At 37.7% G+C, this 14,494-nt stretch overlaps 1 protein-coding gene across 1 annotated transcript in view; it reads left to right on the top strand.

Moving 5' to 3' along the window:
* The window catches only part of LRP2 (LDL receptor related protein 2), a 131,986-nt gene that overhangs the window by 92,262 nt on the left and 25,230 nt on the right, over positions 1 to 14,494 (top strand). Inside the window, exons 49-61 of the mRNA XM_075153132.1 lie at positions 439 to 734; positions 1,249 to 1,765; positions 3,724 to 3,876; positions 4,351 to 4,521; positions 5,795 to 6,018; positions 6,428 to 6,605; positions 7,534 to 7,730; positions 9,330 to 9,575; positions 10,515 to 10,643; positions 11,368 to 11,487; positions 12,059 to 12,175; positions 12,440 to 12,556; positions 13,973 to 14,110. Of these exons, the coding sequence (XP_075009233.1) occupies positions 439 to 734; positions 1,249 to 1,765; positions 3,724 to 3,876; positions 4,351 to 4,521; positions 5,795 to 6,018; positions 6,428 to 6,605; positions 7,534 to 7,730; positions 9,330 to 9,575; positions 10,515 to 10,643; positions 11,368 to 11,487; positions 12,059 to 12,175; positions 12,440 to 12,556; positions 13,973 to 14,110 (2,603 nt within the window). The remainder of the gene's footprint in view (positions 1 to 438; positions 735 to 1,248; positions 1,766 to 3,723; positions 3,877 to 4,350; positions 4,522 to 5,794; positions 6,019 to 6,427; positions 6,606 to 7,533; positions 7,731 to 9,329; positions 9,576 to 10,514; positions 10,644 to 11,367; positions 11,488 to 12,058; positions 12,176 to 12,439; positions 12,557 to 13,972; positions 14,111 to 14,494) is intronic.

Below are 14,494 nucleotides of genomic sequence, written 5' to 3'. Positions count from 1 at the left end.
ACCGCTGCAGAAATTCTCAAAATTTGCTTAAAGTGAAAGAGCTAATTCAACCTTTTTTTCACACTATTTAGTTGTTAAGTAGATCTGCATATTGTAATGAAACTATTTATCTGCTCTGCATTCATGCATTAGTTTTAACTTGAAAATGCTCTGGAATTTTCTATGTTAATATCCCCAGTGCTCACCATTAGCATTTAATCGTTTTTGTGCCTAGTAACCTCTCCTGGGGTGATTCTTTTCAGTTTGTAATGCATATGGGGAATACAAGCAGGACTCACAGGATCAGACTCTATATAATACGACCCTGACTTCTGAAAGTCTCTTCCATTGGAGCCAATAATATCTGACCTTCTTTGGAAATCAGGAGAGTGTATCTATCCGTCTGCCCTAGAGATAGCGATTGCCTTCTTATATTTGAAAAAAGTGTTCATTCTTCAGATGTGACAGGCGGAATGACTGTGGTGACAGCAGTGATGAGAGGGGATGCGTCTATGAACCATGTCAACAGCACCAGTTTACTTGTCAGAATGGACGCTGCATTTCCAAGGCCTACATCTGCGATGGGGATAATGACTGTGGTGATGAATCTGATGAGCTGGAACAACTCTGTAGTACACCAGAAGCAACCTGCTCTCCGCATCATTTTAAATGTGACAATGGAAACTGCATTGAAATGGTTAAAGTCTGCAATCGGTTGGATGATTGCTTAGATAATAGTGATGAAAAAGGATGTGGTATGTGTCGATTTATTTGTACTGTCTTATTTAATTCAAAATGCTTAGGCAGCTTTAAAGAAAAATTAACTCTTAAGACAATTGCTTAATTACAATCATATCTATTCCGTGGTTGTCTCTCAGAAGGATTATAAGAAATGTATATATCTAATTTTTTGTTTTAATTAAATCATACTCATTATATACTGTTTTAACAAAACGTGAAAATGAGCTAATTATATAAACTAAATATAGTTTATACATTATTATGTATTGCCCTTACATTTCCAAAATACACCATTCATAAGTGCATATTTTGCACTCAGTGTGTTTGGTGACAAACCTCAAAGGTGCTAGAATAATTTTATATTAGATTAGATTCTTTGCCTTGCTCCTTTATTACAGCAGCCCATATTCATATTCAGCGTTTTCAGGGGGTAGCAGGGAGAGACAGACAGAGAGAGTACATTTGAAAGCGACTGCACTGTTTTCTGTGCTAGCCGGTTCCCTGAATAGAACTCCTTTCCTTCCGCAGGTATAAATGAGTGCAGTGACCCTTCAATCAGTGGATGTGATCATGACTGTACAGACACACAGACAAGTTTCTACTGTTCTTGTCATCCCGGATACAAACTTATGTCTGATAAACAGACTTGTGATGATATTGATGAGTGCAATGAAACTCCTTCAGTATGTAGCCAGATTTGTGAGAACACAGCTGGCTCCTACATCTGTAAGTGTGCCCCAGGCTATATCCGGGAGCCTGACGGAAAAAGTTGCCGGCAAAATAGTAATATCTCCCCATACCTTATTTTTAGCAACCGTTACTATCTGAGAAATCTCACAGCAGATGGCCAGTCTTACTCTCTCATTTTGCAAGGACTGAGAAATGTGGTGGCACTGGACTTTGACAGGGTGGAAAAGAGGTTGTACTGGATTGATGTGGGGAGGAAGGTCATTGAACGAATGTTCCTAAATGGAACAAATAAGGAGGCAGTGATAAGTGATGATGTGCCCAACGGGGAAGGTATCGCTGTTGACTGGGTTGGCAGGTAAGAAAATACGTTTTCTGTCTTTCTGGACTACTAAGGAAATGATGTGTGAAGGAGTTTATCTTAGGGTTTTACTCCCACTTCATATGAAATTCCCGATGAGTGCTGAAATAGTTTTGGATTGTGGATGCAGTCTTATACAACTGCTTTGGAATTGTTTATCAGCATCTAATATATTACATAACACTTAAATTGCTCGCATATCTAGTATACTGAGGTTATATCAGAGTTGCTCTCTCATCAATAATAAAGCGCATATGACCCTTGGTTTCCTAACAAGTGTTTCCTATTAATGAACAGACTAGGAAAGCAGGCAGGTGGGATGTTACATGTGGCTGTGGGGTAGGGATTCTGAGCTTAGGCTCTTTATTCCTTTGCTAGCAGTTGTTGGGGTTGGGATGCAGGCTTTACTTTATGTTGAATATGTAACAATATGTTACAACAGGTAACTAGATTCCAATGAAATAATAACAAACATTAATGAAATTTAGCTCCTGTACCAATGCAAAGAGCATGTTTCTTTTGCTCTTGAAAAATGCATCTTTGACGCTCAAACAACATGATCCACATAATTTGCTGTAAGGAGAGCAGTATAAGGGTGAGGTAATTGGAAAGCACTTTGCATTATGGTCATTTTTTAATTGTCTGCTGTGTGTCAAAAAGTAGTCTAATTTACTCCCACAGAAACTCTGTCCTTGTGTGGTGCCCTCTCTGACAGTGTTCTTGGCTGTGTTTCATCAGGTTTTGCTTTCCGAGTGCAGTACTATCAGTATGAAAAGTTTAAATGTCATGGATCAGACTCTGCCAAATAAAGAGAATGGTTCAAAAAGTCACATTTGGAACTTGTATGAAAGTTTATATGAATATGTCAATATAGTAGTTTTTATTTTTAAACCACTTTGTCTCTAAACCTAATGATAGTTAATGTTGCCAGCAGTCCTAAATGCTTTATGATTCATGGAGAGGTGAGGAAAGAAAAGCCTAATTTTAGCCGAAGTGGTCCTACTGCTCCATTACTAATACAGTTACTGAATTATTTCAGCTACCATTAGTTGTGTCTTCATTCAGTTTTTGTTCAGGTGTTTCAGAAAGGCTGAAGGACGATACAATGTTAGATGAGGTTTTCTGCTCACTTTCAGTACAGGGAGAGGACAGGAGGATGCCATGAGGTGCAGGTTGGGGAAGACTACCTTCTCCTCCTCCCTGGTGGGAATGGTACTGCTTGGGGTGGTGTAGGCAGAGACTGTATCTGTCAGGCTATTTCTGGAATGTCCCTGTGGGTGTTGGAGCTGACCAGCTGTGCAGACAATTTCAAAGCAGCCTGCTGTAGTTCTAGTTAAATTAAATGCTTTGTTTTGTTGCAGGCTTTTTTAAAATCATTGCTTCAACTTGCATGATTTCTTTGATTACAGCTGTGTATAATTCCTAGGCAAAGTAATAGAAGTGTTAGAAAATTCTAGGTGAAATTTAAATTAGGCCATCAAACTGCTTAGGAATTTTCAAAGGAGAACCTGCCAACTGTTCTACCTGTTTGATGAGAGCAGAGGTGGCAGCATGGAACAGATGGTGAATATTTCCAATACTTTACAGCCCTGGTCACAATCCATTGCACTGCATGTCTGTTTTCCTCCTCCTTTTCACTGGCCATTGTTGGTAGGAGAGGAAGGGAAAAGAAGGGGGGTTTAGGAATTTATAGGCAAATGGAATATTATTATTCAACTGGGCAACTGCAAGTTTGAATTTGGCACCAATGACTGTGGATGCAGGAACAGAAGGAGTGAAAAGGGCAGTCTGGAGCATGGTGTAGAAGAGATGTCAGTACAGTATGTATATTCTTCCTTTGCAGTGGATATATTGCTTCTAGGAGAAAAAAGAACTGTGAAATTTAAGATGCTGTGAAGCAAAATAAACCAAAAAAAGTAAATAAGAGTAAATAAATTAATTCTAAAACATTTCAGAAAATTGTACTGGGTGGATGCCTACAAAGATTGTCTCTATGTCTCTGAACTTGATGGAAGATTCCGGAAAAAACTGGTGGATCAGTGTGTGGATGCCAACAACACTTTCTGCTTTCAGTACCCCAGAGCAATTGTTGTTCATCCAAAATATGGGTATGAAATTTCAAGAGTGCTTTTCCTTTCTTTTGCAAATAGTCTTGCACTGTCTCTGAAAATCTGAAATAAATTTTGGCTGCCTGCACTTAGATTTGCGTGGTATTAGATCTTAGTTGCAGCTTAGGAAAAATAGTAGCTTGCCTTTCGTAGGTATATATGCTGGGCTGTCAGATATCGTTGAAAGTGGAATTTGGTTCCATGTGGACAAGGAAGTTTTGATTGCAAGACTAAAAAGGTTGATAGAAGTGCGTGTGGTTTGATAGACAGTGGGGCTGTCTTTAAAGACAATTGCATTCTTTAAAGAATTCTGCTGTAGCAGTTAAAAGTAACAAATATATGAACCTTTTTCTTATCTTCCTCAATCTCTGCTTTAGTTCTGTTGCAGGAAATACTATATTTGAGGTGTGGCTTCTAATATTTACTTCAGCATATTTTTACTGCAATCCTAACTGTAAGTATTTATTTGAACAGACAGATTTACTGGACAGACTGGGCAGATCGAGCCTATATTGGACGAGCAGGCATGGATGGCAAGGAGAAGACGGTGATTATCTCTACAAAGTTAGAGTGGCCCAATGGACTCACCATAGATTACACCAACGACAAGCTCTACTGGGCAGATGCCCATCTAAATTACATTGAGTACGTACGCGGAAAAGAATAAAACAACTGAAAAATTGCTCATGTCAGATTGCAGTGGTAGCATTTATAGATGCTGTAAGCATCGTACGTATTTCTACCCACTGACTCTATAGGAAACCAGAGTCAGAATGTCTGGAGTAGTAGGCGATACAAATCACTAGATGACACAGTAGCCTAGTTCCTATATTTGCATCCTAGGTCCCACTGCAAGTGGTCCAAAAATTACAGTGAAAAGATTCACAGTCTGTACTTGAATATGCAACTTCTCTAGGTGTACAACCTGAACCAAAGCAAAACTGAATATAAAATCACTATTTTTTCCGATTCTCTTGTTTCTGCCTATAGATAAAAGTTGACTTGTAACTAAACTAGTTATGTGCTAATAAAACAGTATACAAATCATTAGAAGATGTCTGAACATTTGTCCATAGGTACGACATGGAATTTCCTGTTAGCATATGAGGTTTTTTTGTTAATCAAGAAAAATCTATTAATTGCTTCTAGTTTTAGAAAATTTCCACTTAAATATCAGTAAAAATTAATAACTAGCATTCTGGTTCTTGTCAAGGCATTGAAATACTTTAAAAACAATCCTTTGTATTTATATTAGTATTTATATTTGTATTCATATTTACATGTACATTTAGATTTATATTTACTTCTATTCTTTACATTTGTTCTTCTGGCAGCCTTTTCTATGCTGAAGTCTTAGAAATGTCTTTTTTTAAATGTATATTAATTATATGTATGTTTCTCTCTCTCTCTTTTTCTCTCTTGTATTTTGTAATTTCCCTCTATAGCAAGGTGATAGTAAAAATATAACATCTTATTAAAGATACCTCATCAGAGGAGGCTCTAAATCAGAAAGACATGTAAAATTTAGGAATACAGGAGCCTATTATTGTCTTAAGTGTTCCATTATTAGCAGTCTGAATGATCCAGGCAAGCTAGTCTCCTGTGTGACAAAAATAACTTGCTGTAAGCCAGTAAATGTGCAAAATTTCACTGGACTAGCTGATGCGCTTCTGTGGGAAGACTTTACATTTCAGTTGAATTTCCGTTTATTTGCCTAAAATAACCTGTTTTACTTTCCTGCATATCTTAAAATGAATTCACTGAGGACAGCGCTCTATCATTAGGGACTAAAGAAGCTGCAATTCCACATTGCATGATCCTGTTCACCAATAATGAAGTACCATAACCATACATAATAAAGGTGTGAAGATGTCTTAGCATTTATCTGAATGTTTTGCACATATTTTTCTTTGTGTAGGTTCTCTGATCTGGATGGACATCATCGTCACACAGTATATGATGGGACTTTACCTCATCCGTTTGCAATAACAATTTTTGAAGACACGATATATTGGACTGACTGGAACACAAGAACTGTTGAAAAGGGAAATAAATATGACGGATCAGACAGGACTGTTCTTGTGAACACCACACACAGGCCATTTGACATCCACATTTACCATCCATACAGACAGCCATTTGGTGAGAAAACGGAATTAGATTTGCATTTAGAGGGTCAGCTGTTATCCGGAGACTAATTGTAAAGGCTCCTGAGTGCGCTCAGCTTTTGCCTTTGCTAAGGGGAATAAAATGCACAGAGTAAATGTAGGCCTCTTCTTTACATTTATAAATTGCCTTTTCTTTCAATAGCAATGACTGGAAATGCATAATTTTAAATTGATTTCTAAAACGTCATGGCTTAATAGCATACATTTCCTGTATATGAAATCATACATATTTATCTCACTAAGTGCCTACTTACCTAGGTTTTGTTTTTCAACTTATGACATTTAGGCTTTCAATACATTATTAGAGGAGTCTGTTGTAGATTGAGACCTTTGTGTCCTGGGATTTGCAAAGTATGGTAATATTTATTCTTCTGTTTTACCAGTTAATAATCCTTGTGGCACCAACAATGGTGGTTGTTCCCATCTTTGTCTAATAAAAGCTGGTGGTCAGGGTTATTCCTGTGAATGTCCCGATAACTTCATGATAGTACAGTTCGGCAATACAGCCCACTGCCTTCCAATGTGCTCTAGCACCCAGTTTCTCTGTGCAGACACTGAGAGGTAAGTCCACTGCTCACCGTCTTTTTTCCAAAATCTTTTTAAGGATATATTTTACAATTTAGTCTCTTCAAAAGGGCATGAAATTAGGGATTCCTTCTGCTTTCACTATGAGTGAGTTTGTGGTGTGCTTGCAAAGACAAAGCCAGGACCAGACAGGCTTCCGTTTTGGAAAAATACTTCTAGACTCATTGTTTAAATAGTGTTTTTTTCCTTTTCTTCCTGTTATATGACATTGCTAATGTAGCAAAGTTTGGGTTGTTAGAAACATGTACCTCCAGAAACCATTTCCAGTTGAATTCACAAACCTGGAACCTTCTTTTATTTTTTTTGTACAACTTTTACAATGTATCTATTTCTGCCAAATATATGCTGTCTGACAGTGGCCCAGGAAAGCCATTTAGCTGATGTGGGGGCACATTTCTGACCCTTTTTCTGAGACAACAGCAGTGGAGGGAGAGGAATGGTGATATAAGAGCTACTGTGCTGATATTGTATCACTCTGGAGCTGTGAGACAGGTGTGCTTATTGGGTGGTCTTTTGAAGCAGTGTTACAATGACAATCCCTAGTGAAATTCTTGTGCTAAAGTTCAGGTGAATTATTAAAATGTTACCTCATTAAAAATCCAATTGAAGATTGATTTGAAAAGCATGAGAGATGGTTACCACAAATAAACATAAAAATTAAATCCGTATTAATTTGCTGTGAACTTCCTTCTAGAGGCCCACCAATATCATCTGTTTCTGGTGACAGTATTCTGGCATATTTTGCTAGCATTTGACTTATGAAACAGAGGACATGAAATTCAAGACGTCTTGGAAGTTTCAAGAAATAACACTGAGACAAGACTGTCTTTTGTGCTGTAAAAGGATGGTTGTATATCTGTAGAGACATATCCTCAACAAAGAAAACACTGTTTTCTCTTTGTAGGTGTATTCCTATCTGGTGGAAATGTGATGGACAGAGGGACTGTCGAGATGGCTCTGATGAGCCCCCTACCTGTCCACACCGATACTGTCCAGTTGGTCAGTTCCAGTGTAATGATGGGAACTGCACAAGTCCACATTTCTTGTGCAATACCCAGCCAGATTGTCATGACAGATCAGATGAAGATCCTGTACTTTGTGGTATGTTACAACTAACAAATTTAAGTGTTTTGCCAGTACAAAACATGTAAACTATATATAAATTTCAGAATCCTTATCCCTTTTTTACAGATGAAAAGGTGAGTTAGACAGGTACAGTCTTTTCTAGTCTTGCACCTGCTAGAGCAATTCACCTCAGTGCAAAAGCAGGGTAAAGGAGAGCAAAAATGTACTATATCAAAACATAAACATTTTCTGTACCTTTGAGACAGATTTGCACTGGTGTAAATTACAATCTGAGGTATAAAATACTAGAAGCAGGACCCACTTCGTTTTGTTCTGAGTAAAGCCATGGTGAGTATGAGGAATCTAAGGCTTCCTGATGCCCAGGTCAGTCTACCAGGTATGCTAATTATCCCTGTATTCTAGAACTTTGCGTTATGGGACAAAATTATTTCACCCTCTGCATTGCACAAAATCCACTGCATGTGGGAAGATTTGTTTTGGAGAGCTGTTTGTGATGGCAGTATTTTAGAAATATAGTCTAATTATGCTTGTGGGAATAATGTGATTTCCTTAAAAACCTGTCTTGTTCCACATACTTATGTCTGATTTAAAAAAGCACATCCTTAGTTCTCTTTTTGTAAATAGTGTAGTTCTGGCAGTTGCAAGCTTAATAACATAAAGAGGAAGTGTGGGGGGGAAAGCAGTGTGGTTGTGTAATTGATAATTTCATTGCCTTCCGTTAGCAAAGTGTTTCTAACAATGATAGAATTAAGTGAAATGTCAATTTTACCTGAGTTTCAAATGCTCTTAAGTGTAGCACAGGGGAATATTAAATAAGTAGCAATGTGGCAGCTGCATAATGTGTCACCAGTTTTAACGTATGGTTAGTCAGTTTAGGTCTTTATAATTCCTTCTGCTCATCATCTCATGCATGGGCACAGAATCCTTTAGTGTAGAAAATGTATGGAAATCATAATATACTGTTTCCTCTTGAACAGTTTGGCAGTATATGTGAAAAAGTAGTAGGATGGTGTCCAGTGAGACATACAAAGTCTGGAAGCAGAGATTAGTGTTGACTCCTATTTTCATAGATCTTCAGAGCTCCCCCAGTTTGCCAGCACTGCTGATATCAGCTTCCAGTGCTTTGCCCTTTGGAAATAGAGGCTGTACATTTATAGGTTGTGGAGCTGTTATTAGCATGGTCTCCTGCAAAATTTTCTGGCATGTTCATTCATAGTCAGAGGAACAGGCTCATCAGGCAATGAACATCTGAGTTGGTAGTATGACCAGAGCCACAATGTCACTTAGCTCCTTTGTGAAGTGACTGGGAGCCCCTGCCTCAATCATGTTTGAATGCTGAGTTTACTCCCCTCTGCTTTAGGAGAAGATAGTATCTGTCTCGCTCCTAGAAACATGTAGAGCTTTAATGAGCTTCTCTGAAGATGCCTGTGGGAAGTGTGCCATGTGACTTTAGAAATCTGTACCTTAACTGGGCAAGTAAATGTGATGTTTTAAATTTTTAGTGGCTTTCTTTTTAACTTTTGATGTAGGGATGATAACTGCTCAATTGACATAACAGCAGCAGACCATTCCTGTAAGTTTCAGTATTCTAACAGCCAATTTGTATTCTTTCAGCTAATCACCAGTGTGAAACTCACCAGTGGCAGTGTGCCAATAAACGATGTATCCCAGAAGCCTGGCAGTGTGATAGAGAGGATGACTGTGGTGACAACTCGGATGAAGATAGTACTTACTGTGCCAGTAGAACCTGTCCTCCAGGCCAATTTAAATGTGACAATGGCCGCTGCATCCCACAGTCCTGGAAGTGTGATGTGGATGATGATTGTGGTGATAACTCTGATGAGCCATTCCACGAATGCAGTAAGCACACAGCTGTAGTAAACTGCCTATATTATAGTGCACCAAAAGCAGAGCAAACTGCATTACTTAATTTTCCTGAGGTTGAAAATTTATTGGAAAGGAATATTTTCAGCAAGCTAATTGCCATCATGTAGTAAAGAGTATTAGAAAACATAGAGGCTATGTGATAATTTACTACTTTCTTATTCTTGAAGAGGAGAAATCTTATTTGTGCTGGCCAAATTATCAAGAACTGGGAGTGTCTCACTCTGACTTGCTTGATGCTAGCAGCATCCTTTGCTTGGCCCCAGCAACACTTTGTAAAAAGGATATATGCTGATCCATTGCTTATGTGGAAGCAGTGAATGCCAGTTCACCAATTTTTACCTTATTCCACTTTGGAGCATGATGCATGTCATACTTCTTACAAAAACAAAGTAAAGTTTCATTTCTTGAAGCTAAAGTTTCTCATGATGATAGGCACATGATTTGGAAACAAAAGCTTACAAGAAGAACAAACGCAGAGCACAGTATAGCCTATGTTTAACAGCAGGATTTTGCTGTGTGCTCCAGTATGTCTCTTTGAGTCACTGGCCATCTGGAAGAACTTGTGACCAAGTTTTGCCATCTGAGGACAAGCTGCCTCCTCTGGCTTCTGGATTTGGGGCTTCTATTACCACCGTTACCAGCTCTAAATACTTCGGGGAAAAACACACTGAATGTCATTTGAACCTGTCATGGGTTTGTAGCATACGCAGAATACAAGCAGCATAGATTGGAAAAGATAGTAAAATCAGATACATTTAACGCTCTCTCTTTTACAACACTGAAATTAGCAGATAGCTCTTTTTAGTAGAAATAATTGACTATAAATCTTAACAGATTTTGAAAGGCAGAATAGCAAGGAGGACAGTTTAATGGCTAAGTAACACAACTAACTTTGACAACTGCCTCTTTCAGTGGGCCCTGCCTATCGGTGTGACAATCACACGCAATTCAGCTGTAGAACCAACTACCGTTGCATACCATTTTGGGCAGTGTGCAATGGGAATGATGACTGCAGAGACAACAGTGACGAACAAGGCTGTGGTATGTTTGGAGGAGAAGGTCATTTCAACATAACTTTGTACCTAAAATATTTCTCCAATTTACAAACACCTTGATTTTCTGAAAGTCTTCAGTAATAATGTACCTGGGCATATTTCCCTGGGCAGATTTTGTTTGATATCAGTTAATTACCCTGGTAGTTATTTGTCTTCAGGAAAAATTCTATGATGTGCAGCAATTCATTGTGTAGCATTCATGAGCTCTGAAGACCAGGATTTTATTATTTTGCCCAATATGTCATCAAATGAAACACGAAATACTTTTCTTGAGCTGAACTATTTTAGACAATTAAAACTGTTAGTGTTTTCTACATTTACTTAACTTACCTCCTGTGCTGGTGAAACCATCAGTATGGGAAGTATGATGATGCTTTCCCAGACTCTCACATTTGTGTTGAAACTTCTCATACACTTATACACAAAGCTTAGAGCACATCGGATCACGATATCAGAACCAGAAAAGACTTGAAAGTGTAACACACCATGAGGTCAAGATGCCCTCCTTTGACAGTACTAAGTTTATCTCTTTGTGTTTCCATCTTGGTTCTATATAGTTATTTCAGCTGTTTCTTAATCATTTCCCTATTACTTGGCCCAGTCTGTGGCATGAACATCTGTATCTACTTCCATTATGTTCTGTGCATTCCATCTTCTCCAAAGTCTATGCTAATGTGTGCTGTTTTGTTGGCAAACTATGTACACTGCAGAGGAGATGACTTGCAGTCCTTTTGGAGATTTCCGTTGTGACAATCATCGATGTATCCCTCTGCGCTGGAAGTGTGACGGAGATAATGACTGTGGAGATAACTCTGACGAGCACAACTGCAGTGAGTTCTTTTTTGGCTGTCATTATATAGTCCAGCTTTTGACTTAACTATCCTTCTATTTCTTATGAGAAGGGGGCAGACTGCTCTCAACTGCAACCGTTCTGTTGTTTTACTCTATAGCTTGTCTTTTCTTTGCTGAAATACCACAGCGATGTCACAAGGAAGCATTTTCGATACATAAAAACACTGATAAATCCAGTCATCACAATAACACAAACTCCTGTTTTCATCTAAGAAGTGACATTTGAATTCTGCCCTGTGTGCAAATGTAGTATTATATAGTTCCTTAAACAATGAGAGTGGATCTTTTTTTTTCTGATTTGGAATAAAAATTTCTGTATAATTCTGTGATGAAACAAAATCCACAATGAATTTCCTTTTTATTATGTCAATAGGGACATAGAATGTTTAATATAATTAAAGAGTATTGGGGGGAATGCTGTTTTAACATCATTTAGTTTTAAGGATTATCTGCCTATATTACTTTTTGTCTGGTTTAATGAGACAGGTGCGGATGTTTAAATCTACATCTGGGGAATTTTTCATATTTGTACATTCATTTTAAATGAAGGTCCTCGTGAGTGCACAGAAAGTGAATACCGTTGTGACAATTTGCGCTGCATTCCTTCCCGATGGATCTGTGATCATGATGATGACTGTGAAGACAATTCAGATGAACGTGACTGTGGTGTGTATTGTCTAGATGCTACCTTTGATATGTTCACACTTTTGTTTCTAATGTGATAAATTATTCTGCAAAATTTTTTTTTTTATGGGAAGCATCTTTAATGGAGTAATGTTGACCAGATCGTTTTAGTCATTCCACCAAAAGTAGAGGATACCACGGTTTAATGGTCTGGGATTTTGCAGTCTTTTTTAGGATGTTGTTCTCAAAAAGTTATCTAGATTTGAACAAGAAGGCATTTCAACAGTTACTTCTGAATCTTTTCAGAGCTGAGGACCTGCCATCCAGGTTATTTCCAGTGTGATAGTGGACACTGTGTTGCAGAGCGCTTCAGATGTGATGGAAATGCAGACTGCCTTGATTTCTCTGATGAAGCAACTTGTCGTGAGTTTCAAGCTTTGCAATTGGTGCTTATTGAGCTCACTTCCAGAAATATTTGCACTTTTCTCTCTCTTTAAGTGAGATGACTCCTTAGAGGTACAGAATTCTGCAGCACTCAGTGATGTCAGTAAAAATTCAGGATAAGTATAATATTTTGAATCAGCTTTTTAATATAATAATGCATTGCCATTTCTTACACTGATTGTAAACACATTCCCAATGCTAGGAAATTAATGTGTTTACAAGGTCCAGCAGAAGATACATATGTGATCAAGTTAAAATTTTTGACTATCCCAAGGACACTGCAAGAGTCACTGTTTCAGTTGTACCGTATTCTAACAAGGTTCTGTAATGGGATTGGTTTTTATAATGCTCAAAGGTGTGTATAGTTTCCTGAAGTACCAGTGAAGCCAAGGAAGTAAAATACTTCTCTGTTTCTGTCTTCCTTCTGTATATTGATATACTGTGAAAAAATGTCTGTACACTTAGCTTGTATGGAGCTCCAGCTGTTTACCCAGGAAGTATTGTTCCCAGTAGGAATGAAAATATCACCTCTGTGTTCTATCAATGTATGACTGACATCGGCTTTTTAGGCGATATTGAAATGTTGGTTCTGACTTATATGTTCAAATGATTTTAGGCTTCAGTACTCAGGAAAATTCCTTTCTCTTCATGTTGGTATCAGGGCAGTTCTGTACATCTTCTTGCGTACTTAATTTTAACACCTGTGCTTTAAGTAAGAAGGGGCATCTGCACAGTAGGACCTTTATTTTTCTGATGGTAACCACATCCTGGAATGTACATTGCAACAGTTAATCTTTCAGAACCTGAGTTACACAACATTTGGCTGTTCTTAAAGGGAGGAAAAAGCATGGAAAAAGCAATGGCAAGAAGCCATTGAAAGGGCAAGGGTATGGTTTATTTATGTAGGTTGGAAGAGTCATATTTTTGGTTTCTCTTTCTTCCAGTTCAGTTTTTTTCACAGCTTTTACAGAATCTGGGTATTTTTTTTACTATACCAACATGAGTCCTTTTGGAATTAAGTATCTTAGGTACTTCAGTCATTCACGTTTGGTGCCAGTGACATTATTTACCTTTATAACTGAACTAGATTTGTCAGTAACAAATTCAAATAGCATTTGTTAAATTAATGACAGTTTATTTTCAAAAGCTTCTGGGAGTGACTTATGTTGTTTCACTATTCATTCAAACCTGAATTAGTTACGTTATAGCTGCTAAGAAGTCCTCAGTCCTTGTAGTCTGTTGTTGCTGTAGATCTTTGCAGTGCCTCATATTATATCCCCTACTATGAAGAGAAGAGTATTGAAAAAATAATAGAGGGTTGGGCTGAATATTTTTCAGGAAAACCTAAAATTTTCATTGTAAATGAAAATGTCATAATAATTCTCTTTTCTTCAGCAACACGGTATCCTAATGGTACATACTGTCCGCCCATGCTGTTTGAATGTAAAAACCATGTCTGTATCCAGCCATACTGGAAATGTGATGGTGATAATGACTGTGGAGATGACTCCGATGAAGAACTTCACCTTTGCTGTAAGAGAGAAAAAAATATATTAAGATGAACAATATGTGTAATAAAATCTCTTAATTACAATAGAGAGAAAAATTAGAAAATAAATTTTAAATATTTTCTTTTCACTGGAGATTCTCACAGACTTAATTTGGGATGAGTGCTGAGAATATTGCTTCATATGCAAGTTCACTTCATCTTCCTACAGTATGTGTCTCACTGCTTTGCAGATGTTTGTATATGTGGTTATAAAAGTAGGGAGAAACATATCAAAGAGATAAGGACACTATTTCACATTTTCAAGTTGGTTATCTAAAATAAAAGCATCTGTTTGCGATTAAAGATTAATTCAGATAACGTGTATTCTCAAAGGTGCTGAGCTTTTAAAGCTATCAGTATAGTCGGGA

This window comes from Calonectris borealis, chromosome 6 (assembly GCF_964195595.1).
Source record: "Calonectris borealis chromosome 6, bCalBor7.hap1.2, whole genome shotgun sequence".
In the NCBI taxonomy this organism is placed as follows: Eukaryota; Metazoa; Chordata; class Aves; order Procellariiformes; family Procellariidae; genus Calonectris; species Calonectris borealis.
The sequence above is the reverse complement of the archived record's forward strand: the minus strand, read 5'-3'. Positions and strand labels throughout refer to the sequence as shown.